Source organism: Xyrauchen texanus, chromosome 13 (genome assembly GCF_025860055.1).
Source record: "Xyrauchen texanus isolate HMW12.3.18 chromosome 13, RBS_HiC_50CHRs, whole genome shotgun sequence".
Taxonomy (NCBI): domain Eukaryota; kingdom Metazoa; phylum Chordata; class Actinopteri; order Cypriniformes; family Catostomidae; genus Xyrauchen; species Xyrauchen texanus.
In genome coordinates, this window is record NC_068288.1 from 18,472,832 (window position 1) to 18,499,706 (window position 26,875).

General features: G+C 37.7%; 1 protein-coding gene across 3 annotated transcripts in view; it reads right to left on the minus strand.

The window, feature by feature from the left end:
* The window catches only part of LOC127654460 (netrin-1), an 83,893-nt gene extending 57,381 nt beyond the window's left edge, over positions 1-26,512 (minus strand). For all 3 annotated transcript variants that reach the window (XM_052141673.1, XM_052141670.1, XM_052141672.1), the window contains exon 1: positions 24,958-26,512. In XM_052141673.1, the coding sequence (XP_051997633.1) occupies positions 24,958-25,978 (1,021 nt within the window). In that variant the 5' untranslated portion in view covers positions 25,979-26,512. The remainder of the gene's footprint in view (positions 1-24,957) is intronic.
* Positions 26,513-26,875: the final 363 nt, after the last annotated feature.

The window sequence follows — 26,875 nt, forward strand, 5'->3', positions numbered from 1 at the left end:
GTACTTCTTTAAGCAATTTTGAAACATGTATTACAGCACGTTGCTTCCTACAGTCTCCCTTATGATGAATCACTTCTAATGTTCTCCTCATTTATAAGGTAATATTTCCATCCGAAGATGACAAATAAACACTCATTTACACACTTAAACACACCCACTGAGATCTCAGTGCATTGCTAAGAACAGAAGAAACCTAGCACAGCCAGAATATGAATATAGCGAGACTAGCTTACAGCCTTTCACCCTAGCTTACAGCGAGACTAGCTTACAGCCCGCCTTTCGCCCAATGTTAGCTGGGATAGGCTCCAGCCCCCCGCGACCCTGTACACAGGATAAGCGGTTGACGATGGATGGATGGATGGATGGATAGCTTACAGCCATTTCCATTGTCCTCCGACCTGCTACTAAACCCTGGAGTGGGCGGCTGTCCAAACATTCATCAAACAGTGGGCTGTGTTTTCCCTCCTCTCTACCACATGTTCTGCACACCATCTCTCCCAGTGTGAGAGGGGACCCAGACAGGAAGCCCCTAAAACAGTAAATCTAAAGCCCAGGTTGCCGATTCATCCTCCTATGACATGTTTATTGTTCTTTTTCTAACCGTTGTCCTCACTTCTCCACCATTTTTGGATGACGCCATTCTCTCCTATATGACTCCAGAATCAATTAGCGCCATTCTTGAAAAGCCCATTGTGGTGTAATCAGCGTTTTTCACCATGTTTGAGTCATCAGAATCTCAGCATGGTCCTTGAGTGGCTAATTGCGTGTGAAGAAAGCAGCTCTGTGGTCACTGGCCTCTGCTTTTGGATGCTGTTTTGGGCTTCAGGATTAGAAGCAGAAATGAACAGCCACACTTTCCTTCAAAAGATCTCCCGCAAGACAGATGGGAAGGAACCACAAAGCTATTAAATAATTTTTATCACATATTTTCAAGCTCTAATAATGGGAATTTCAATGGTAATTTGCACAAAATGATAAACAACACCCGTAACCAGCTTCAACCCTTATCAGTGTTGCAGTACAATGTCATACCCCAATTAAACATCATTATCTAAGGTTCCAAGTACATTTAACTCTGGTTTAAATGGAAAAATTGGAACCATGGTGATAGTAATTACTTGCTTTCAGGGAAATTAGTTGATCCAAAAATAACAATTGTGAAAGTCCAAAATTTTTACATATTTCATCAGCTGGTTTGCTCCATTTAAATCACTTCAGACAATGATTAAATTGAGTTATTGTTACTGTACCGGTTCCATAACCACAATTAACACAATAAAATACCCATTATACTGCCACAGTTCCAACTGGCACACCGATATATACACAAAACCACTTGGTCAAACTGTCACATTGAAATCCTTATAATAATATATAAAGAGCAAACAAAACCATTCTACACCTGTTGTCAAACTTAGAAACACAGGACACATTCTGTCCAGACTGCTGAGAGCTATTAGCAAAACTAAACCATGAACTACAGAAGCAGGTGCAGGTTTTATTGTCTAGTGAAGGATTGGGTAATGCAGAGGCTTCTTGCTGATAACCGCAGAAGGTGCAGACAGTGACGCTGTATCTGTCATTAAATTATAATTACTGCACCACAAGTCTTAATGAGATTTTAATGTCTCTTGAACAGACACCCCTGAGGGGAAAAAAGGTAGCCTTAAGCAATGCAAGCTACCTAAAATAAATCAGTGGTGATGACAAGGTTTATTCTATAGAATAATTTAGCTTGAGTTGATGCTTTTAAATTGTTTAGAAAGTTTCCTAAAACATGGACAGTTGTAGTTTGCTTCTTTAGTTTCCTGCGTCCATTACATCTTTATAAGCCAGATACAGGTGAGGTCAAAGTTAAGATGTGCTATCTCTATAGGTAAACTCTTCTATGCCCCTGCTGTTGATGAGAAATAAAGAGGTGAGTTAACGTTACTTCAGATCCACTGCACAGAGTGTGATGTGCATAGTTACAAAGTGTAACACATTATGGCTTAAGGAAAATACACATTTTCTGTGATTAAATCATTCACATTTACACTAACATGAGATTTGAATAGCCGTCATAACTAATATAATATTAATATCCACGTATATGATTAGACTCTCTTCAGATGCAACACTCGTAGAGTGGTATGTCTATAGACCATTTCAAGGATGTAAACATTAACAAAGAAATTAGAATGCTACTGGCCTGTAAGCACTTTTGGTCTCATTAAAAGATCCTTTAAAAAAGGCTTTAAGTTAATATTTTAACAAAGAGCATCAAACGTTTACCTGAAATGACTTATCCTGACGTTTTGTTGATACTGAGCATCTAACCAAGAGAGGCTTTGAAATTGTATCATAGTTTACTGTAGATGCTCAAAATTATTTCCTCAGCAGCAAGCTTGAGAACTTTGGATCACTCCTATTATAATCAATGGAGCCGTTCAATGAAGCACGTGCCACCTTAGAGCCAACAGGATTTTGAATGGATTCTCTGAACTTCCAAAAACTTATCTGTACCTTCTACAATTAAAGTAAATGATTCTTGCATGTAAAAAAGAATGTATGTGGCAAAAGTCTTTATTCACATGTTTTTTTTTTTTAAATGGGTGCATGATGCCCCTGAATGAACCTGTCTGCGTGACCTGCAGACAAGGTAAGGATTTCTATTTTGTGTTCTTAATTTGTAAGCTGCTTTGGATAAAAGTGTCCACTAAATGATTAAATGCAATAGTACATAATTTTTACTGTTTTATTCATTAATAATGGGAGCAATCTATAGTCACTGTTAGAGCTCTAACTATCAAACTTACAAAAATTTGGCATACATTTAATTCACCTATCAGAGATAAGATGTGCACTACAGTTGTTAGTAGTTCACATATCCAGTCGTCCTGCTTCACTGTAGCAGTTCATGTGGTTGTTTTTCAGAACAATTTAATTTCCATTAGTTACCGAAACAAATGGTCCACATTTTGATAATTATATTTTATGACAATCGTGTTTAGGTAACATTAATCATGTTAAAATCACTATGAATGAAGCATCTCCATCTGTTGTTTTGAATAAATCTGACAACTATCAGGAAATGTTCAAGGCACAAAGATATCACTTCCGTAATCCGACGAATAGGCCTTGAAATGGTCTATTTTAGGGCTGTCGATTTGATGCGTTTAGTAAAAATGTATTAATTAGTACTTATCAATACAATTAATTACAAAATATTAATAAGCACAAATTAGTACAATTCATTCTAAAATTAACATTAATTAAATAATAAGACCTACCCAACTTTGGGCACACGCTCTCACTCATAATAGTGCGAATGAACGAGTTCAGGCTGCAAAGAGGACTTTATGTAACTGTTACATTGTTTCAAATTATTCCAAATTGTTCTGCATTCAGCAAAGTTTTGTGCTTGATAAACGATAAACCACTATTTTATTCCTTCTGCTCTATGCTGAGGGGCTGCCAACCTTTATTAAACTGTGTATGTTTACTGTTACATTACTTTCATGAGTGTTCCCTACAATGCTTACATAAAATACAGCCTTCGGGAACAATATTTGCTAGGAGAAGTAATTATAAAGAGAGTGAGTGATTTGGGGTTTGGGTCGGGTTCGAACGGTACCATTTCTTGCCGGGTAGGGTCTCGGGTACAGGTCGGGTCCTGGTTTTACTTTAATGCCCGTGCAGACCTCTAGTAATAAGGGGTTTTATAACCATCTGAGCAATTCAAGAATGAAGTACCACATAAAACATGTTTTTGAACATTTTAAATATAGCACAGCCACAGCAGCTATGCAGGCAACGCGCCTTGCTAAACCAAACTTATCGAGAGCAGATAGCAAAGAATAAGCAAAGACCCATTCAGCAGAATGCCTTTAAGGCCAAAAGTGAAAAAGACTCAGATGGAACGCACACACATATCTTGTGTGAATGTCTCCTGAAGCCAGTTACATATTTCAAGATAGACTTTAAGCCAGTTATAGGCTTATTTTCAATTATATGGAAATTAAATAAGAAAATATCAATCTACTTACTTCTATAGTTACTTTTTGTAATGTTTTTTCAATTATTTTTATTCATCTGCTACAATAATATAAAAACAAATAAATTTTATTAAATTAACATTTTTAATTGATTGACAGTCCTAGTCTATATGAGTGCCCATTTAGGTTGGCCAAGTAAAATAAAGCTGAGCTGCAGTTTCCGAGTATCTGTCTATAACAGGCCACAAAGAACACTGCAAAGCCTGCTGCTGTCCCCTTACTTACAATCTAACAGCACTCTTCTTTTTTATACTCACTTTGTTTGTTTATAAGGCTCTGCAATCTCTCTATTTCCCATCCATCACTATGGAAACCAAATACTGTATCTCAGCCAGAGCTATCCTGTGGAAACAGAGCTCACTTTCTCAGATAAATAAACGGTTACCGTGAGGCCACGGGAGGAGTCTTGGGAGAGGGACATCAGGGAGGAGGGAGTGCGGCAAGGCCAGGGAGCTGTGAAATAGTATCAGGCGTGGTGATCCTTATCACACTCTCAAAATGCTGCTGTACCCCAGGCAGTAAACATGAAGGGAAGCTTCTCTGCTGATCTTGACCAGAAGGAAAAGAGACCAACTGAGAGAGGAACCAGCAGCCACTGTAGAGGTCATTTATTAAGGAGTTACAGTTTAATTCTGAACTTGTAGTTCATTCCTAATTAATTATTCCTATTTGGATACGTAGCAGCACTAGTTGCCTAAAAGTCAAATAACTTGTACACCACATTTGGTATTGGCTCTTTTCAATTTAGGCACAGGGACTAAAGTATCATTACTGCCAGAAAATCACATGTCTGTATGTCTGTATGTGTTTTGCACTGAAAGTGATGATGGTTTTCATGATAATGCTTAACACATTTGATTATTAAAAGAGGATTTTTTTTTAATTGTATTATTCTTGTTCATTGTTTTTATTTTAAAAATTGAAGGGCTCTATTTTCGTGAATTCTAAGGGCAATTATCTTGCCAGCACAAAGAGCAAGTGAGCATGGGTGATAGTGTTTCCACTATCTGTGGATGTATTGCATTTTAATGATGTGGCGCAAAGCAATATGCTATTTTCCTGAGAAATACTGTAGGTCACTGCACAAAGAAGTCTCAGTGGCACCTCTATTTTCAGCGCAAAGTCTAAACAGGTTCCTACATTTGTAGTTTTGAGATTCCACCTCAGGTGGTAATAAAGTTAATGTCCAAACTCTGAATATATGCTGTATATATAAAGAAACGTTGAATTATGTCCCTGACAATCACTGTTGTAGCTGTTTATGAAACAATAAATTATGAGATTTGTGTTCAACATTAAGAGGTCTTGGATTTTGGGTGGTTAAGGAGGTTTTTTTTGTCATAAGAAAATCATAAGATTTTTTTGACCACTTCATTATTTCATTTATATTTGAATTTAGTTTTAAATGTAATTTGAATTTAGGAATGCTATTGTCTTGTACGTTTTTCGTGTATCAATAAATGATTGTATTTTTTAAAGCGAAATCGACTGATAGAAGTTAAGAAAAAAAAAAAACAATCCCTCGATTTACAATCTAACCTGGAAGGCCTATAAAGTTACTGTTAATACTTGCCAGGATTTCTGTGACATTGAGCCCTTTTCTAAGTGCTAGTATATCAATTAGAGTAATAATACTTGCATTCTCTATAATTTAACGGAGCCTACAATGAAGTCCTGATGAGAACCACATTTTCCATGCATATAAAAGGAGCGTGTCACTAGAAATATGCCACACATTCAAAAAAGGCACAATTAATTCCCAAAGAGCAAAAGTCCATAATTCTATTCTTCTACTTTATTGCATTCAGCTAAAAAAAAATAAAAAATAAAAATAAAAAAAATAAAATACAATACCAAATTCTTATAAATGTGCTGTCTTTGTTTGTATTGCTGGTGCTTGACAGGTAATGGATTACTGTACATTTCAACCACTGATGTTTTAGTGCAGTGGTTGGACATTTCAGATGGTCCCTTACACACCATAAGTGAATATTCAACACACTTCAAGCATAAAACTGCCCTGCTTTGAATGAACAGTTTTTTTAATAGAAGCAAAAAAAAGAAAGAAAAGGAGAATGGATGATAATAGCGCCTTACAGTACAAAGGGATAATCAAATCACAAAATAAGATCTGCCCCATGTGCATACAGTCTTCATACACTGAAGTGCAGTTTCTTTCCCCTCAAAACAAGAAATCAATCATTGAAAGTTTGAAAATCAGCTCTTTATCACTCTTAGCGAAGATCACACCAGCAGAAATCATGTAAGTAAATTATATTTGTTTATTATATTTAGCCTAAAATGTATGAAGTATCAGTCCTCTTTGTCTTTGATTTTCATGGTTTTTTTTTAAGTTTAAATAATTTTATTTTAGTGTATTGTAACAGAAGCGGAGACAAAATAATATTCTAATAAAATGGCTTATATTTACTGCCTGTCTTTGTTACGAGGGAAAAGAGGCGACGTTAATTTCAGAGCTTAAAGGGAATTGTTGTCCAAAGGCTGCCCAAAATATGATTAAAAACAGTGGTTCTCAACCTTTTTGCCCAAAACTGTATTGCAAAAGGCTCAGGACTGATCTGGGCACCGCTTCTCAATAACGATTGATCTTTGCGGTTAAGAGCGTTCTCAACAAGCAATTTTACAAACATTCGTTATTTTTACGTGCATTTCCTAAAACAACACTTAACCTGAATGCACGAGGATACGCTTTAAGTGCTACTTAAAGGGAAACTAAACACCTGCTCAGAGTCTGACTCCACCCACTAGAAATATTTGAAAATGCAGGAAAAGTGGGCAGACCCCGGCGGGGATAGAGGGAACGAACCGAGTGCGGGGCTGAGTGGGGGGTGGGTGGGGTGCACCTGAGACTCGTAGTGACGGATTAATTGACAGCTGCTGTCAGGCTCTATGTTATTATTATTCCTCACACGGTCGCAAGACGACATGTACATGAATCTGGCGTGGTGAGCTGGAACCTGCTTACGTCAGCTGTCACCGCTTACGTCAAGAAGTACCGCAAACAGCCAATAGGAAAATTCAACTGCAGTAGCCACCGTTCAACCTGAAGAGGGCAGCACTCAGACGATTTTACACCATATATTGTTGAATTAAAACACTTTATACACAAATGTCAAAAAAATTACTTGAATCAATGACCAGTACTAATGATGCCCCATTCTTACAGATCATTAACTAAAAAAAGTTGGTTTAGGGTTTAGTTACCCTTTAAGAGAGTTGCTGTCCGTGTGCGAGGTGCTGAAATGTGACCCTCAGCATAACTTATATTTATGTAAACTTTATAAACATTAGCAATTTACCTTGCCGGAAATGTTTATACATATTTAACTTAATTTCTTACGCAAATTACATATTACACATATTATTGGATATTGTTTTGCAATAATTTTGTGTAGAACAGTCTATTTATTTTACACAATCACTGCTTCATTCATCAGGTTTGCATTTTTTATATAAAATTTTCACAAATTGCTCTGTTGGTCGAGATGAAATTTTCCAGGTTCAGTGAAGATGGCGGAGAACCTGTGTAAGGCCCTGTCAATGACAAGCATTAATTGAATCTAACGAGGTTCACCGTTATTGCGGAATGCTAAATAAAGTGCGGGCAAGTGTTATCTTATCATTCTCAAAATGTGGTCTCCTCTAAAATTCCAAATACCCTCCCACGTATTTCATCCTTGCAGCGACTCTGGTTACACCTCCATTCAAGTTCATTCACTAGTCATGCTTTTGTGCTTGAGCATGAACTAAATTTCTGTCTGAATCAATTTAAATGACTGTTCCGCATTCAACACAAGTTAAGCTCAATTGACAGCATTCTTGGCATAATGGTTATTACCACAAAAATTTATTTTGACTCATCCATTTTCTCTTTAAAAAAGCAAAAATTGAAGATTGACCCCTAACAATGGAAGTGAATGGGGTCAATGCTTAGATTCCTGAGATCCCAATGTGACTGCAGAGTGCATTTTTCATTCCCCTTTTTGATTAGTAACAAGTAGCACCTAATAAACAAGCAACATTTTTTTTTTTTTAAATCTAGAGCAAATACTTTTGCTAAAAATATATGTCCACCTATGTGGACATTGGGAGTAAGTTGTGACATATTAAGTAATACCAAGCTATAGAAAGTCAGAATTTATTTCATCAAATAGTTTATGTGTCCAGGAATGTTGGTTATTCATGTTTTAAACTCCTTAATATTCCTTTATGTAGAATCAGTTGAGCAACAGTGCTGCTGTACTGAATACCAGCATGTCTGTAATTCGACTGTAACTTTTTCGACGCAAAATTCCACAATATCGAGTAACATTTTAGACAATATTTTTGCTCTAGTAAAGAGTACAGCAACCCAGTATTGTTATACTAAATATCAGCACTCTTAGAACACTGCTTGTCCAATCAGATTAGAACACCAGAACTAACTGTAGTGTCATTTTTTTTATACATTACTAAGAGGTTTTCTCTACTCATGAACTCTTGTGTGTGTGTGTGTGTGTGTGTGGGTGTGTGTGTAAGCGAAAACATTCACCTCAAGCAACTCACAGAATATGTATTACAGAAATAGTTCCCTAGAGCATTAAGTGCTTAAGGGCACTGTGGCAGAACTGTATGCTTCCAGACCAGATCCTTACCCCACCCCCCACACACACACACACACACATCTGTACATGCACTGTACTGTATATCAACCCCACCCCCCAACCCAACCCAATGCACTTTCTGACCACAGTTCAGTCTTTTCTCTGAGACTCAGGGAACCCTGGATTAAGTAGGATCAAGTCAGGGTAATTGATATGACCCCATGAACTTTCCCTCACTAAACTAAAAAGTATTTTTCTGGCAGTCTGGTTATTTCTTATTTAATTAATCTCATTAATATTCCTAAAAAATCTAAAAGAAATTCTGTCAAACATCAGAAAAATTAAAAGAAACATAAATAAGTAAAGCCTTGGGCATTTCCTTACATGAAGTGGATAAGGTCTGGCATGCTCTCACACTTTTGTGATTCTTTGTGTATACTTTTTCGTGTGTGTTCTTGAAATCCAAATTAGATGCAGTAATGTGTACTTCACAGTATCTTTTGTAGGATTTACTACTGTGGCCAAAACACCAGACTCTTTATGTTTGCTGAGATTTTCTTTAATCTTATCTAAACTAACTAATCAGCCTTGTTTTAACATTCTGATGCCAGTGCATACATTCACAGTGGTGAGTATTAATCCAAGTCAATACCCTAAAGCTTTGGCTCCATTTACAGTTGTGTCTTGAACAAGCCTCTGAAGTTCCAAACCACAAACAGTTACAAATCAAAACATAGCCATGTTCAAGTACCACAAATTTGGATAAATAAAGACAAATTCATTTTAAATGAGGCGAGAAGAACTTGGTTTACCTCAAACCAAAAATCCACATCTCTCAAAAGAGGGTCAGCAGGCTTTTGGCTCCTTACTTCAGTACAAATGCAAATTTCTAATTTATTAACCTTCCACAGTCCCAAAGTCTTCCAGTCGCTTTAGTTTAATTTGCCAGAGCACCTTATAAAACCTGTCATTTGTTAGCGTTCCTTAAATCGTGCAGTATATTTACAGTACTACTTCCTTCAGAATGTACAGTACTTCATAACTTTCTTCTGAGGTAGGATCACTGCTTGTGGTGTGTGAGGAGGTCCGGCTAGGGGGTCTGGGACAGAGTGTATGGCTTAACATGTAATTTCATACAGCCATTAATCACAGAGAGCCAGTTGCCACGGGAACCGTTGCCTCGGGGACGATGTGCTCATGCTCACCGCTGGTGGTCCTGTCGACAAACCTACTGGACCCATCAAGCATCAAGTGCCAGCGGTCGCACTTCAGGTGGTACCCCAGAAAAAGGAGGGCGAGAGAAATGGATCTGTTTTTCATTCATGTAGTTTCTGTATGCTGAGGGCACATTGTATGCTGCCAGCTTCGCATTGCTTCATTATTTTTATGAGATTCTAGACAGGATAAGTGAACATGTTACAATGCATCCTTTATACTATCTATAACCATACGTCTATGTGTGGGGCATTTTTTCAATTAGGGGTGCTTTTGACTGAATATTTTACTTGATGATTTTATCATAATTTATCATATGTCCTGGAAAAATATCTGATCACGGCCTTGATCAACATTCAAGTGTATTTTGGTATATTGTGTGATATAAGGATATTTTATAATGTGTGTGATGGTTAAGACATTTTTCAGGCAGGTCCTTGCCAGAAATCACTGGCAACAACGTTGCCTATGGGCACAAACCCACCTTCGCTGGACCAGACAGGACTGGCAAAAAGTGCTCTTCAATGATGAGTCGCAGTATTGTCTCACCAGGAGTGATGATCAGACTCGTGTTTATCATCAAAGGAATGAGGTTACACCAAGGCCTGTACTATGGAGCAGGATCGATTTGGAGGTGGAGGGTACATCATGGTCTGTGGCGTGTTTTGTTTTTGTGTGGAAAACTCAATTGTTCTCTAATATGCTTGGTTTGCTTTTAATGACAGAAGTAGGCTACTGGAGACAGTGATACTTTGTTGAAAACAATAACAAATATATGCATAATTAACATTTTTATGAAAATCTTTTCATATGAATAAGTTCAACAGAATCCAAACCTTTTATGAATGTATAAAACGTCATAAAAAATCTAGCTGGTGGACATGCTCCAACTCTTAAAATTAGGAAAAGATAATCTAGAAAATAATCTATCCTTAATCTAAATGTAAATAGATTTGGAGTTCTTTTAAGCATTTAAATATGATTCCTTTCTTTAAAAACATCCTAAGGGACAAAACATTTCGCTAATTAAAGGATCACCCATGTATAGATTAGGTGTTATTGTATCACAATTGAACAATCCCTTCTTTCTCTATCTCTCTTATTTTCTCAGCCTCTATGTGCTCATTTCCTTTATACTGTATGTTTGGCTTGGCTTAGATTCCAGCCCAAACACTTGCCCTCCTCACAGGATCCACCCTAAGCTGAGGTCATCAAATCAGAAACTTTACCAGGGCAACGGTGTTCATCAAGGAGAATGAAAGTTGAGAGAACCGGTTCGCGGCAAGCAGCGCTCAAGGAATGTGTCAGTGTTTCTCCACTGTTTACAGCTCTGTTTTTGATCTGTGTTAACAGTGTACTGACAATTTAACTGGCTTCAAAATTGCCGCCAACACGATGGTCATGAATCCAGAGCACCAGCAACCTGCATTTCACCTCATAAGGAAAGACCAGCAAATCTCTCCCTCCAGACTGTGTCATCCATGTCAGAACAAAAAAAAAGGCTCTTTGTAAAGACAAAAATATATTTTTCATACAATTTCTATTGTTTCCTCTCATGCTTCTCACAACCTCTTTAAGTCGACATGGAATAAAAAAAAAAATACCCTATTTATTTTCTTTATGCATGTAACTGGTCTTATTGTGAACAAATCATCCAAGCATATATATATATATATATTTTATTTTTTATTTTATTTTTTTTTTTTTACTTTAATCAGAATGTAATAACTTGCTCTTCTACTGATATGACTGGCTCTTCTCTGCTGACTTATGTATGACCTCTCGGCAGCAAAGATAAAAGTCAGACGTGTTTAGTCCATTTTAATCCTTGCTACATGCGGTCTGTCACGTACCGGTACACAAACCTGGTGTAGAAGCAGCAAATGCAGGGATAGTAACGAGGTGTATTTGCGAATGTTTCCCTCAATAAACCCTGTTCCCTACCCATACTACCTCTGTAACAGTCCCGCTGGCTTGACTTTTTTCATTTCGAAGGAGGAATAACGACAAACTTGTGGTTGTAATCGAGGCATTTCACCTCTGAATGTTTCCAGAGGTAATCCCTTGAGTCGGATCACTTGAGTCAGACGCAGATGAAATGTAAGTCGGATACAGAGAAAATGGCTTTGAAAATGAGTTTTTAATGCAGGCATTTTTCAGAGATGTCTTGGGATGTACAGCACAAGTAAGTGTTCTTTATTCTTTATATTTTCTGTATTGTGATTTAAAATGTTGAAATAGGGTGATATTTTACTTGCTTGTTTCCCTGGTAACCGGCACTGGCATGAGAAGCACAGCTGAAGGGGTATGTGAGTGTGTGGCTTTGGCGGGCTGTGATGTAAACTAAAGCCTATTGGCTATTTTAAAAAAGGATGAGCCATTCGAGAGGTCCTGCACCCACTTCCTGTTTCAGTAGGAAATACATCAAAATACAAAATATGGGTGCTTCTCAAACTGAGAAGACCAGACCTTTAGTGGCTATAGGCTAGACTCCTCAGCATTCAGTGCTAGAATGAGAGGGTCAAGTAAGCGTGCATGGCAAACCATATGCTTAGAACCATGTGATATTTTACTTTGTTTAGAAAACCCATATACTTCAGAATATTAGAAATGTGTTCTTAATCTATAAATTATTTCAACATAATTTGTCATTAGAAAAGCTAGTCACTCAAATAAAGCCTTTATATCATATTTTTTTCTCTCCCCTTTTTCTCCCCAATTTGGAATGCCGATTCCCAATGTGCTCTAAGTCCTCATGGTTGTGTATTGACTCGCCTCAATCCATGTGGCGGAGGACGAATCTCAGTTGCCTCCATGTCTGAGACTGTCAGTCCGCACATCTTATCACTTGGCATATTGAGCGTGTTAACGCGGAGACGTAGCATGTGTGGAGGCCCCCGCTATTCTCTGCGGCATCCATGCACAACACAACACGTGCCCCACCGAGAACGAGAACCACACATTATAGCAACCACAAGGAGGTTACCACATGTGACTCTACCCATCCTAGCAACCAGGTCAATTTGGTTGCTTAGGAGACCTGGCTGGAGTCATTCAACATGCCCTGGATTCAAACTTGCGACTCCAGCGGTGGTAGTCAGCGTCAATACTCGCTGTGCTACCCAGACCCTCATATACAGCCACGGCCAAAAGTATTGTCAGTGACATAAATTTTGTGTTTTGAAAGGTTTTCTGCTTCAGTTGTTGTGGTGTTGATTCACATTGTATCTAGCTTATTGTGCAGATTGATCAGATGCATTTTAAATAATTGTAAAAGTAAAAAACAATTACCCATATTTCACAGTTTTTTGGCCCTGGCACAAAATGACCAGCTAACATCGTTTCACTAATCATATCAGCAGCACCAGGGAAAGTGTGAACGAGTACTAGTCAGGTGAAATCACTCTGTCACTCTGATTGGATTATAAGAGCAGACAGATTGCTGTAAAAGGGGGGAAGAGGTGATTCCAATCATTGTGTTCTTGCTAGCAATAGTTACTTCTAAAGAAATATGTGCAGCCATCATCGATTTGCATCAAAATGGCCTCACTTGCAAGGAAATTGCTGCAAAGAATATTGCACCTGAAAGAAAGAGAAGAGTTTCAACTGCAGTGAAGAAGGCTTCACGACGTCCCAGAGTGTCCAGCAAGCCCCAGGACCGTCTCCTCCTGAGGAGTCAGCTATGGAATCGTGTCACCACAAGTGCAGAGCTTGCTCAATATTGGCAGCAGGTTGGTGTGAGTGCATCTGCATGCACAGTGAGGCGAAGACTTTTGGACAATGGTCTGGTGTCAAGAAGGGCAGCAAAGAAGCCACTTCTCTCCAAGAAAAACATCAAGGATAGACTGAAATTCTGCAGGAAGTACAAGGATTGGACAGCAGAAGACTGGTGTAAAGATATTTTCTCTGATGAAGCCCCCTTCCGACTGTTTGGGACATCTGGAAAATTGATAGTCCGGAGAAGAAAAGGTGAACGCTACCATGAGTCCTGTTTCACGCCAACTGTGAAGCATCCTGAGACATCCATGTGTGGGGTTGCTTTTCATCCAAGGGAGTGGGCTCTCTCATAATTCTGCCCAAAAACACTGCCATGAATAAAGAATGGTATCAAAACGTCCTGCAAGTGTAACTTCTCCCAACGATCCAGGAGCTATTTGGTAATGATCTGCGCATTTTCCAGCATGATGGAGCACCATGTCACAAGGCAAGAGCGATAATGAATTGGCTTGGAGATTATTACATTGAAATTTTGGATCCGTGGCCAGGCAACCCCGGATCTTAATCCCATAGAGAACCTGCAGTCAATCCTCAAAAGGCGAGTGGACAAGCAGAAGCCCACAAATTGTGATCAAATCTGAGCACTAATAAGGCAAGAATGGATCGCCATCAGTCAGGATTTGGCCCAGAAGCTGATATCCAGCATGCCAGAGTGAATTGGCATGAAATATTGACTCTTTGCATATATTGAATGTTTTTGCCAACTTTAAAACTTATGAAATGCTTATCATTGTTTTCCAGTAAACCATAGAAACATGTGAAAAAATTATCTACAAATACTGAAGCAGCAAACTTTGCAAAACACAACATTAATGTCACTGCCAATACTTTTGGCCACAGATGTATAATAAATTCCTTTCAATTTAAATAATTTTTTTATTTATTTAAATCCTTTCAAGAATGGGGAAAAAAGAAACAAAATGGAACCCTAGACTCATAAAAACTCAAACTTTAAAAGTTATCAAAGCTTATCAAATTCATGTATTTGCTCTTTTATTAATTGTATTTATTTCTTTTTTGGTACTTAGTATCTTCTAATGTGTTGTATTGTCTAAACAACTTCCATTTTCTTTATTTTCTAGTCATTGCTGCAAATGCAACTAAAAACTTGAAGAGAGAGAGAAAAAATAATTTGGAACACGTGCAAAGGATTGTTGTTGATTGAAGACCAAAAAGGATACATTTTGGATGCATCCTCCAAAATATGTCCTCTCAATTGAGATGACCTTTGACGATGCTTGATGAGGTGCAGCCGAGAAATGCAGCCTAACGAGGCTTCAGCCTTCCGATCGAGAAGTCAAGGCACTTTTTCATTTTCACCCAAAAATGAAAACTCTGTTATCATTTACTCAGCCTCATGTCTTTCGAAACCCAAATTAACTTTCTTCTTCTTCTGTGGAACACAAAATTAGATATTTACAGCATAATGTCAAAGCTGCTGCTTTCTACACAATGAATGATGACCATGGCTGCACAGCAAACATTTCAGTTACGACTTAAATTTTAGTCTGTTCTTTACAAAAAGCTATAATTTGGCTTCAGAAGTCATATGAACTACTTCTTTTATGCTTTCATGGTGCTTTTATATCCTTTTTTTCTTTTTTTTTTTTTAGCTTGTCAGCCTCTAGTCCCATTCACTTTCACTATAAGGAAGAGAGCAGCTCAGATTCTTCCAAAGTTCTCCTTTGTTTTTCACAAAAGAAAGAAAGTTAAGTAAATGATGGCAGAACTTTCATTTTAAGTTGATTTGTCGCTTTAAAGATTATTTGCCATAAACCATTCTCTTAGCTAAATCTTTGGGACCACAAGCATTTGGTTTTGGACATAGAGGTACAGATGTTTGTGATGAGCTCTTCACTCTGTTCAGCTGTCTCATCCCTGGCTGTAATCTCAGCAGTACATTCTCCTGGCAAACTAAATGGAAATATCCGGCTGATGTTTACTCTTGCAGACAGTGGTGATGGAGCTCTGAAGAAACTCTGTTCTTGTGCTTACATGTTACCTGGAAAGAAATGTCACTGATTTTGTTCTGCAGTGTGATAGGTCTATAATGGTAGTGTGAGGCATAGATATTGCATATAAATGACATACAACCTAAAGTAGTCAAATAAAGTTACTTTCAACACAACTGCAGTTAAATCAGCCATAATCAAACTTTTTTTGCCTCATTTGTAAAAAGGAAAACTCACTATTGCTACTCACTTTTTATGCCAAAAAGTAAAACTGCTCAATTGCTCACAATCATCTGTCTCACTGAATCTTCTTAACATCTCTCATTTAGTCCTGTGTTTTGCCAAACCACAGCTGAGTGAGGCTGACACAAACTTTCACTACAGAATAAAAGGCGCAATTAATTCATTTAGCTGTTTCTTCACCCTGAGAGCCAGACATCAATAGGCAAACAGACAATCCTCTTCTGTGCCTACTATAAACAACGGCAGCTGGCGCTGACTGAGGAAACAGGTATCAACAAGGGTGAGTCTGAACAGCGCTGCAGTGCTATGATTTAAGAGAGGTGTTAATGCCATCAACAGTCAAGTCAACTGTGTCTACCCCTGAGGCTCATGCAGAAACAGCCAATAAATTACACAACAGTATGATATACATTGGGGTCCAAAAGTCTAAGATGCATGTTATCCCAGTATGATCAGAGCATTTTCTAAAACTTTCCTTGGAATGTGATCTTTTTTAGAGTTAACATGGTAATTTTATGAATTTGTTTACTTACTGATTACCCTAATTTTACACATGCTGGCCCTCATTTTACATAATTTCTTTGTTTTTAAATTTTCCAAATCCTAAAACCATAAGAAGTCACCGATTTTTAAAATAATCTTGGACTTTTGGACCTCACTGTATGAGTTAGTGATCCTTTTAGCTCTAAAATTCACAGCTTAGTTTGGGTGAAATTGTAAAGAAGAGCCAGAATCAAATTAAGACACACCTAAATCAAAAACATGTAATCGTTGCATTTATGTTATTGAATGAATATAAAGGTGGTTATGTCTGGCCGTTGTTTTGTGGCTAGCACACTTGTTCTGATGTGTTGAGATGTGGCGCTCATACAGGCACTGCTAGCCAGACTCGGTCCATTTCCCAGGTCCAATTCCCCTATTCAACTCCCCATTACTTTCTATCTTCTAATATGTTATCAACAAAGGTGGCAAAAAGTCAAAATATCAAAATGTGGTTGAGGTTACATTTGTTGAGGTCACCAATAAACACATTTTATCTACAAATGTTGAGTCAGTTTTATTCACTTTGCTGCATGAATGCCTGCAGTTTCATCCAGACGTCTAGGCAGGACACACAGTGTTTGCATTGTGAAAGTCAGGCAATTTATTCTCAGCTGGTTCCCGTCAGAGATGTGGAGACTGTTATTTCTGCATCATATTAACAATGCAGACAATGAGGGATGACATGTTCTGTGTTCCTCAGAAACAGCTCTGGATGTGTGAGGTGATAACATGAACCTGCCTGAAATGATGAAATGTGGCCATGATGAAGTCAAGTTGTGGAGTGTGTAGGAGAGGCAGTTTGGAGTCGAAGCAACGCAAAATTCACTGCTCAACCCCATCCTTCCAAATTCTCTCTCTTTCAGAACCAAGCTCAAGGTTTCGTCTTCATGGGATTGTAAAAGGAATCTGTATTCCATTATGTATCAGAGCAGTAATATCAATCGAAAGCCTCAAAAATGCATGTTTTGCCTAGGGGAGGCAGAGAAAGTCAACTGAATTGGCGACAACGCAGTCTCAACCATGCAGTTTAGTCGTGCTTATAAGCATATCCTTTGCAAGTTGAAGATGTTTTGAAAGAGTTGGCCCTTTCTCCTAAACTTTTGTCTTGCTGTAGGATTGCAGGATTGAGTTATGTCAGTATTGATTCACCAACAGCAAACAGAAGAACAGCAGTTGTTTGGTTCATTTTGCATGACTCATTTTGTTTACCATTAAAATGCAGCAAAACATTGACATATTTGGGCATAATTTTTGTGCCATAAATATCTTGTCTGGCAACCAAAACTGTAAGGCTGGTCTGAGATTTCACAATCCAAATCAGTTTCTCGGTTTCTCTTTGCAGATTTGTAGATTGTAATGAGTAGCATAAGCTGATTTAACACAGATATTACAGAAAATGAAGGCTAAAAGTTACAAAGCTCTTGAAATCCAGAAAGTCAAAACTTAACCAGTCTGATATTATTTCAAACAGAGAAATGTTTAATATTTAGCTGAATACTACATGCCTCTTGCATTCCTCTCTATATTAAATCATGCATATCCAACCACACCTGAAGCATTCCAAATCATGACATTAACATTTTATTCCTGCCTCAGATTCTTATTGAACCATGTGATGATTAAAATAAGCTGCATCTTCTGCACTGTCAGATATTCTCCTCAGTGTTGGAATAGTGTCAGAAAAACAAATGCTTTTAATGTCAGTCCCAACAGGCCTCTGCTCTAACAAGAAGCATGGCTCGATATTCTCAGTTCAGGAGCAATTGTTCTCCCTGAGATATTTGTATACGGTCAATGTGTTCCATTCATAAACTGGTCTGCAGCTGTCAATGTGTCCGTGCATAACAAGCCAGATCATTGTATTTCAAAACAATCTTCAAGCATTCTGACTACAGATGTACTGGGCAGGGGAACATATGGCAAAATGGAGAGACAATTCTTTAGACAAAGTTGAACACTGTGGGACTGATGAATAAATTGTTTGGACTCACATTTACTATCAGCTTTGGTATCCAATTACGCTAACGTGGACAATTACTATCTAAAACGTAATCATAAAAATCTCTTCTTACAGTTATGGCGTTTTTAAAAACCGAGCATGAATCAGGATTGAAAAAGTATGGCCATCCAAAGCAATTCTCCATCAATTATGAACATCCCAACAACAGGGCATGAGTGTATGACCTCCATACTGAATGTGCCTCTCGCTCAAAGCCAATCTAATCTAAAACTGTCCTGAATCTGAGCACAAAGAGGAGATGCATTATCATAAACTTACACATACCATCTCGTTTGTATGTGTGCGCATGATGTGTACTAATGTGGTGTGTGTGTGTGTGTGTGTGTGTGTGTGTGTGTGTGGTGTCTAGTTAAACGAGATGCAGATGGCTGGTTTGGGCCTAGTGCACTGCAACCTGGCAGGCATCAGGTTGAGTTTGCTGCAGAGTATTCGGCTCAAGAGCCAGGCTCTACTCTGGAAATATACTCACCCCCCCTGCAGCAGAGCCCCAGCATGGGCCTTCCGCCAGCACTGATCTCGCCAGGAGGTCTGGGCCTTCTCAAAAACACACAGCCTGCCCCACAGGTTTACAACAGCCAGCTCAATGCACCCTTATATCTCTGGTTCCCCTGCAGTGGATAGGCTTGACACTGGGCTTGTGCAACACAATCTGAGTCCAAATTCTTAAAAAACATTTTTTTAGATCACTCTCCTTGTCTCCAGCAAATGCAAGTCACAAAAAGCTGCCAGTAGGTGTGGAGTGACTATCATAAAACAACGAAAGATTTTGCACATTTGGTAATGGAATACTCTCACATTCAATCACAAACATGTGGTTCAGACCTTCAAAGTGTTTGTATTTGCTGGAGATTTTACATATGTAGGTTAAAAAATGGGTTGAAAATGCCTCCTCAAAGAAAAATATTTCACATGAATTGCATATATATGAGAAGGCTACTTTGTCTGCAGGTCACAAAACAAGTTGAACACCAGTAAACACAGATAACCATTCTGGGAAATGTGGTCACTGGATTAAAGAAGTAAACCACTAAACATCCAAGACAGTAATTCTTCACCTTTGAATAGTAGTGAGGTAGGACAGTGAGGCAGCAGAGCAAAGTACAAAATCTCAGTTTTCTCACCACACAGTCTCACCCTCTTTCACTTGATAGGTGAGACTATTTGATCCATCGACAGCTTTGAAGATTAGAGAAGCCGATTTATAAAACACGTGGCAGCTAAAACATTAACTAGAGCATTCCAGTTTTACTAGCAAAGGAAAACACACAAAGACAGAGATACATCATTGTGGACAGACAGAATTTTAAGGAATATTCTGGGTTCAATGGAAGTTAAACTCAATCAACAGCATTTGTGGCATAATTTCGATAGTAAAAATCTGGGTTCCATTGAAGCACTTACAATGGAAGTGAATGGGAGCCAATTTTGGAACGTTAAAATACTGACTTTTTCAAAATTATAGACACAAGATGAAAACAAAATGTGTATAAATATGATTTTAGTGAGATAAAATCACACATTAATATTTAATGTCAACAAAGCCTAAAATGACAGTAAAAAAATTACAATTTAAACACATTTACAGCTCAAATAATACATGAGTTCTTTGAGGTCTGCTTTAATAAAAAATATAAGCAACACATTTCTATTTAAACCCTCCAAATATTGGCCACATTCACTTCCATTATAAGTCACTGTCACGGTTTTTGTTTTTTGTTTTTTTAACAAAAGGAGGGACGAGTTGAAATTGCATTGTTTTGATATAATCAACATGGTCACAAATGCTGTCAGTTGAGCTTAACTTATATTTAACCTGGAATATTCCTTTAACACACTGCTGTATTGCTGAACTAAAGCCTTTTTATATTAAACTCTTTTTTTTTTTAATTATAGGTTATAAAATATCAGTACTGTTTAATTGCTTCAATTTAACATGTGAAATTTGAGAAGAGTTATATGACAGTGCTTTATTGTCTCTTAAACGTGAATAAAATGTCCTGGGAGATTAGCTCTATATAGGGCCACCTACTTCATACCTTCAGCATATCAACCTCCAACACCAGTAAAGATTTTCAGAATCTTGCCCGAGAGAGTGCTAAAACTCTTCCAAGTGTGCATTTAATGTTCAAGGAAATCATGCAGTAATTATGTTAGACAATCTGTTCAAACTGGCAGAGTCATGTTGTGGTTTGGCATGTGGGAGGGATGCTAGGGGAGTTAAACTTCACCTTGTGACAGAGATGAGCATGTGCAGGAATGACTCGAGAAATTATTTAAAATCCTGATAGTCATACGATTTTCTTCAGAGAGCAAGAAGAGAGAAATATCCCTTATTCATCCTACATCAGTACCACAGCCTGAATATGGACTCAAACACTTTATGTCATCAAGATAACATTCCTTCCTTGAAAACTTCTCTCCGTTGTGTTCACAAACTCTTTCATCTCTTCAAAATTTTGCTTCCCTCTCAGTTCCTCTCTCTAGCTCTTTTTAGCTTCAGCTTTCTTTTCTCCTGCTTTTGTCTCTCTGGTCACTATGCAGGGATGGGAAGGTTACGTTTGAAATTATTCCACTACAGATTACAGAATACATGCTGTAAAATGTCATTTGTAACGTGTTCCGTTTGATTACTCAAGGTCAGTAACGTATTCTAAATACTTTGAATTACTTCTTCAGCACTGGTAGATTTTTTCACTTGTTTTGACAATTAAAAACTCTGCCAGTACAGTAAGACAAAATACATGTTAAAAATACATTCTCTGAAAAAACAAAATATCATATGCAGTGTTGTTTCTAAAACAAGATCAATATAACTGATCTTGTTTTAAGGATTTTTTGATATTTTTACAGGAAAATAATCAAAAAAATAATGATCAAGAATATGATTTTGGCCGTAATATCAAAGGTTTACTAGAAAAAAAGAAATTATTATCCAACATGAATTTTCTTGATATAAAAATATGATCGTGCCTGGTAACATGTGCATGTAAAATGGCTAAAAATAGCATTTTAACTTATCGTAAAACTGACAATTTACACAAGGCTTATTTCTGTTTCTTTTGCTCCAGACTTACTTCAAACGTACTTCTCTGTCTGCTCGTATGAATGTAACACATCATAAGAAAGTGTTTCAGCGCTGTTCAAATGCCCTTTGGATTGTATAATTTATATGTATTAATGTTTTTCATCTGAAAGGACTAAATATTAAATGAAACAGATGCAAAAGTAATCTCTTCAGTAATCAAAATACTTTTTGAATGTAACTGTATTATAAATACCACTGTAGTGGAATACAGTAATGTATATTTTGTATTTTAAATACGTAATCCCGTTACATGTATTTCATTATTCCCCAACCCTGTCACTATGTGTTATGCACTGAAAACCTAAAACGCTCACTTTTTGCCTTCTCAAAGGTTTCAAAGTTTGAGGGAATAATATGCATTCTCTCTGTCAAAAATATGTTAGAAAATAGAAAATATACATATATTAGAGGCTTCTCCCAAATATGGAATGACATTTCCATGTCATACGCTGATCGTCCCATCCTCATTCATATCTTTGGACTGTAGCTCACTGCATTAAAAGCATTATACCTCTAAATGGCATAAGTTGATCAATACCCCAAAGAGACATTATCTGAGCACTCAGGGGTTCAAATGGGTTCTTTTTCACAGGAGGATCCAATCAGTTAAGTGCAGTTCAATTGAACTCACTTTGCAGCCCTTGATATTGATTGCAATCTATTAAACACTCTCTATCAACACTTTTTTGTCCTCTCACTCACTTAAAAACCTTTCTTTTCAATTTCATTATTCATCTTCAAATCATTCTCTCCAATACCTAATCTTATAATAATATATTGATTGACATTTTCCTGCAGTTTACAAAGCAACTACTGTAAATTGAATCTGTAGCAATGTTTCCAGTGTATATTTCTTTGGAATGAGAAATTTCTTTTGAATGAGACAGGACAGTTAGATTCACGGACTGAAATAATTCACAGAATACATATTTACATTTGGGTTATGATTGAGGGGTAGTGTGGATTGCGATAGTGCATCTATAGGTGTTTGATTGTATTTTAGCCCTCTCTCTCTCTCACACACACACACACACACATAAAGGTTTTCCCTTGGGTTCTGCCTTCGCTCATAGGTGTCACACAGCTCTTTCTTCTCCTGTTTAAGCTTTATTTGCTTTAAAGTTGCCCACCCCTTCAGTCTTCTCTTTTCACTTCTTCACCCCTTTTCATTCTCTTGCTCTCTCTTTTCAGTTCTGCGCAGGATCTGATGGCACAGCGCTCAGAAAACACAGCCGAGGAACGTTCGGCCAAAGCGTCGGCTTGCTAACAGCAAGATGGATGCTGTGAGTGATGAGCTTTCATGCCACACACAAGACACACACTGCAGTCCCGGTAAAAATAAAGTATCAAGGATGCAAGAGAGCAATTCATTTCTCCTGTGCAACAGTCACGTCTAAGCTGGTCTGTTGACATTTCCAGTGCAAGGTTATATGTATGATTTGCTCAAAAAGCAAAGAAAAAGAATAGAGAAAGAACAGTTTTTTCCTAGATGACACTGTTAGACACAACAGTCATTGAAATGCATAAGAAGTGGCCAAATGTGCAACAAAATAACAGATAGACATGTGTAGGATTATTACTATTATTTAAGATTCAGTTTTGTTTATGCAGGAAGAGACATTATTTGCATGTACACATGACAATGAATCCTCATTAGATACAAGATGCTGAAGTTATGGTGGTATTGCATTTATTTTTTTTCACAAGGATAGGAAATCAGCATGAGAATTACATATATTAAGATATAGTAATTAATATATTATTAAGATGTATTTCATTTAAGTATTTAAATTTTTTGGTGATGGTTCAAGATACTTTTTTCCCACAGACATTGTATATAATACATTATCAACATTTTTGAATATGAATCTTTTTATATAGTAAATTATGTTTTAATTTACTAGTATTTTATGCATCTGCTATAGCCTACCAATAAGAACTGGTAGGTAACCACATTTAGCACAGGGGTAGCAGAGATATCTTACAGGTTGCTGAAAAAGAGATTGGTTTACGTGCTTCAGCTTGGTTTGGGCCAGCATAAGTGATTAGCCTATAGTTCATTTGCAAATACATTGACCTAAATAGTCAAATTGTATTTATTGTTTCCCCTTAGATCAATTTACAATGCTTCTATGTGTATGTGTATTTTGAAATGTATATGCAAAATACATTTTTACAAATGCTTAAAAAACAATGACTACAAAGAACAACAATAAAGATAGGGCATATTCTGTATTATATAAATACATGTTTGAAAATCTTATCAGTCGAACTCATAGACTAAAGATAAATGCGGTAATTTGACGGATTTAAATGTATATTTTGAGGTTTAAGATTTTTTCTTTTCTTTCAGATGTATATGTATTTTTATTGTAGGCTAATACAATTCGAAATTAAAATAAATGTAACTTTTGCCTGATAAATTATTTAACTTTAGTCTAATATTTTTCCTAATACCTGTATTTGATATGGCTGATAATGCATTTAATCCCAGTGAAAAAAGTGATTGCACAAGTCGGGCGACTCTTTTGCGTTATTTATCACATTATTCTTTAGACGACAAAATATAAACATATGTTGGAGGTTTTTATCCGCTTCAGTTTCCTCTAAAGATTTTTCATGCAATGTATTGTCACCTTATATGTCCACTGTTCTTTTTTTTTCTTTTTTTTTTTTACTTTATAATCGCCAGAAATATTCATTAAGCAGTTTATCAAATGTATATATATATATATATTTCATGTGACATTTCTCATATAAAACATTAACAAGTAACTTACTGTTACATGTTAAATTAGACAGCAACATGCTTTTTCTCAACTCCCAATTTAAATTTATTTTGATCAAATCAACTGTGCGCGATCAATAAAAGACAAACCAAAGTTTGTAAAATATATTTTTTTATCATTATTTAATGTTAAAATAATTTAAATATTAAAATATTTAAGAAACGAAATTGTACGCAAAAAAAAAAATAAAAAATAAAATCTGACCGCAAAACAGCGTTAGCCTATAGCTTATCTAAACAAAAATAAGTTGTAGGCTACATTTATTGATATTAATGTTCTTATGACATAAATTAAAACCTCAATCTGCTCCAAAACTTTAATCAATCGTAAAGAAATGTAGGCTAATTAAAATAAAATAAAGCAAACAGGACTGATAACGGCACTGGCTGCTTACTTCCAAAGACATTGTTTTAATTCTTAAAACACGAAATGTTCTTTAAAACCATTCCCTGGAATCACTGCGCTTTACACAAATCTCTCGCTTTGGTTGTAATAGCCTGTTCTGGTCCTGAACGTACACTGTAGGCTACTAGATGAGAAATGTATGCATTTGAAACGAAAACACCCGCACTTTTCATTTGGCAATCGTGGCTGGTTTCTAAGGTATCTAAAACAAATTGTTTGCGTAAAGAAAGATCAGTTGTGTTTTTGGTGAGATAAGATTGACCCATGAAATAAAAAGATGGACCTACCGACACATTCGTTGGCTTCTCTGGCGGTTGCACGCTGCCAGGGTCGGTCATAGTGAAACGGTTTACATCTGTCACACTCTGGACCGGCTGTATTGTGCTTGCACTCGCACACGAGGTTTCCATCCCGGTCTGTCACGCACCGTGACGCGTGTCCATTACACTTGCATCTGCCGCCGACCTGCAGGTCTGACACTGCGTAAAAATAGGAATCTCTGGCCAGCTCCGAGTCATCCTCGTTTTCATCTCCGAAAGTGTGCAGTCGGCTGAAAGTCACCTTAATGTCAGTGGCAGTCACCCAGTCCTGAAGTACGGGTGAATTATCGAAGTCGTGCGCGGAGGGTCGACCGTCCAGGGTGCTGAACGCGATCAACCCGCCGGAAAGAGGGTGCATGTCGGTGTGAGAATCCGTGCAGATGGCATCTTGTTCGTTTTGCTTCGTGATGGTGGCTTTGCTGGGTTTGTTGTACATCTTTCGACATTGGGTCGAGTAGTACTGGAAAGGCACCCAGGACTTGCCGTAGTCCATTGATTTCAAGATAGCCATAGACTCTGGTCGAGGTGAGCAGAACTGCAAACTCACGTAGGTCACCTCGAATTTCTTGCTCAGGGATAAAGTTAAAGTGACGTTTTGAGGATACTGAATGTAATTTTCCGACTGCCAGCAGGTGAGATTATGAGGATTATTTAGGTCGGTTAGGTATGCAGGTGGGTGATACTTCTTAGGGTCCGATGCTTCGCACGTGTGGCAGTTTCTGAGCCTTTCAACCCCTTTCTCAGTCACCACGCAGTACCGACTCGGCGTATTGCCACAGGTGCTGGACACACGCACTTCCTTCCCGAACGCCGCGTTCACAAAATCAGGGATACATCTTCTGGGCTGACCGTTCTCGTCGTAACACGGATCCGGTGGGGAAGTCTGTGCGGCGAACATGCTCATGCCGTATCCGCCGACAGTTCCTTTGACCAAACAATGGAGAGTCACCAAAGTGACCAAAGCATCTGCGATCCTTAACATCATCATCCGCCTTCCTCAGTCTCTCCTGTGCTGAAACACACAGACGTGTCCAAGACGAGATGCCCTCACTGTTTGCAGATGTTGCAGCGGGGAATGAATTGACAGTCTGAACGTGATCAATCCAGAGCCGCTGTGACACCGCGATCAAACCGGTGCCAAATTAGCAACTAATTTGAATCTGACCCAAACATAAGGGCAAACTACTGGAAACCAGATCTAAAACACTACGAAAGACCCTAAAATATTTCGCTTTCCCAATTAAATATTGTTGTATAATAAACTGAAGAATCTCCGCACAGGTCACTGAACCTCCGTCAAACAGCTATGGAAAATATGAAAAGTAAGACAAAATCTCAGCTCGTGCTGGCTCTCTTATTCCTTGTGTGATACGCGCTTGCAGTTGGTCTGGTTCTTGAATCTGTGCGCGTTTGAAGAGGATATAAGAAGATCCCGTTAGTTTGAGCCCTAGTGAGATAGGAGAAACTCACGTTTCCCCCTTCTTCCCTCTCTCTGTATCTGCTGTGTGGAGAAAGAGCTGGATGTGTCTTCACGCAGGGCTTTGAGCTCATTCATCTCCAGCAGTGACACTTGAGAGAACAACGACATCCACTGGTAGATTATCAATAAAACCAGAGGAGACCGAGGAATAGAATAGATCCGCTATTTCTAATCTAATTATTAGAGCAACATAAATATGCAGTTCTATTGCTCTAGAAGTATTTTCTAGAATTCTGTTTACAAACTCAGGGATTAAAGAGAAATAATAATAATAATAATTGCTTTTATATAGGTTAAGTTACAACAACTACCAAATGCTTTTTAAAGCAAGACTTCACGAACATAGTGTAAGATGGGGTAAGAAGCCCCCCTTAAGAACAATGTTCAATTACTTTTATATTGTAA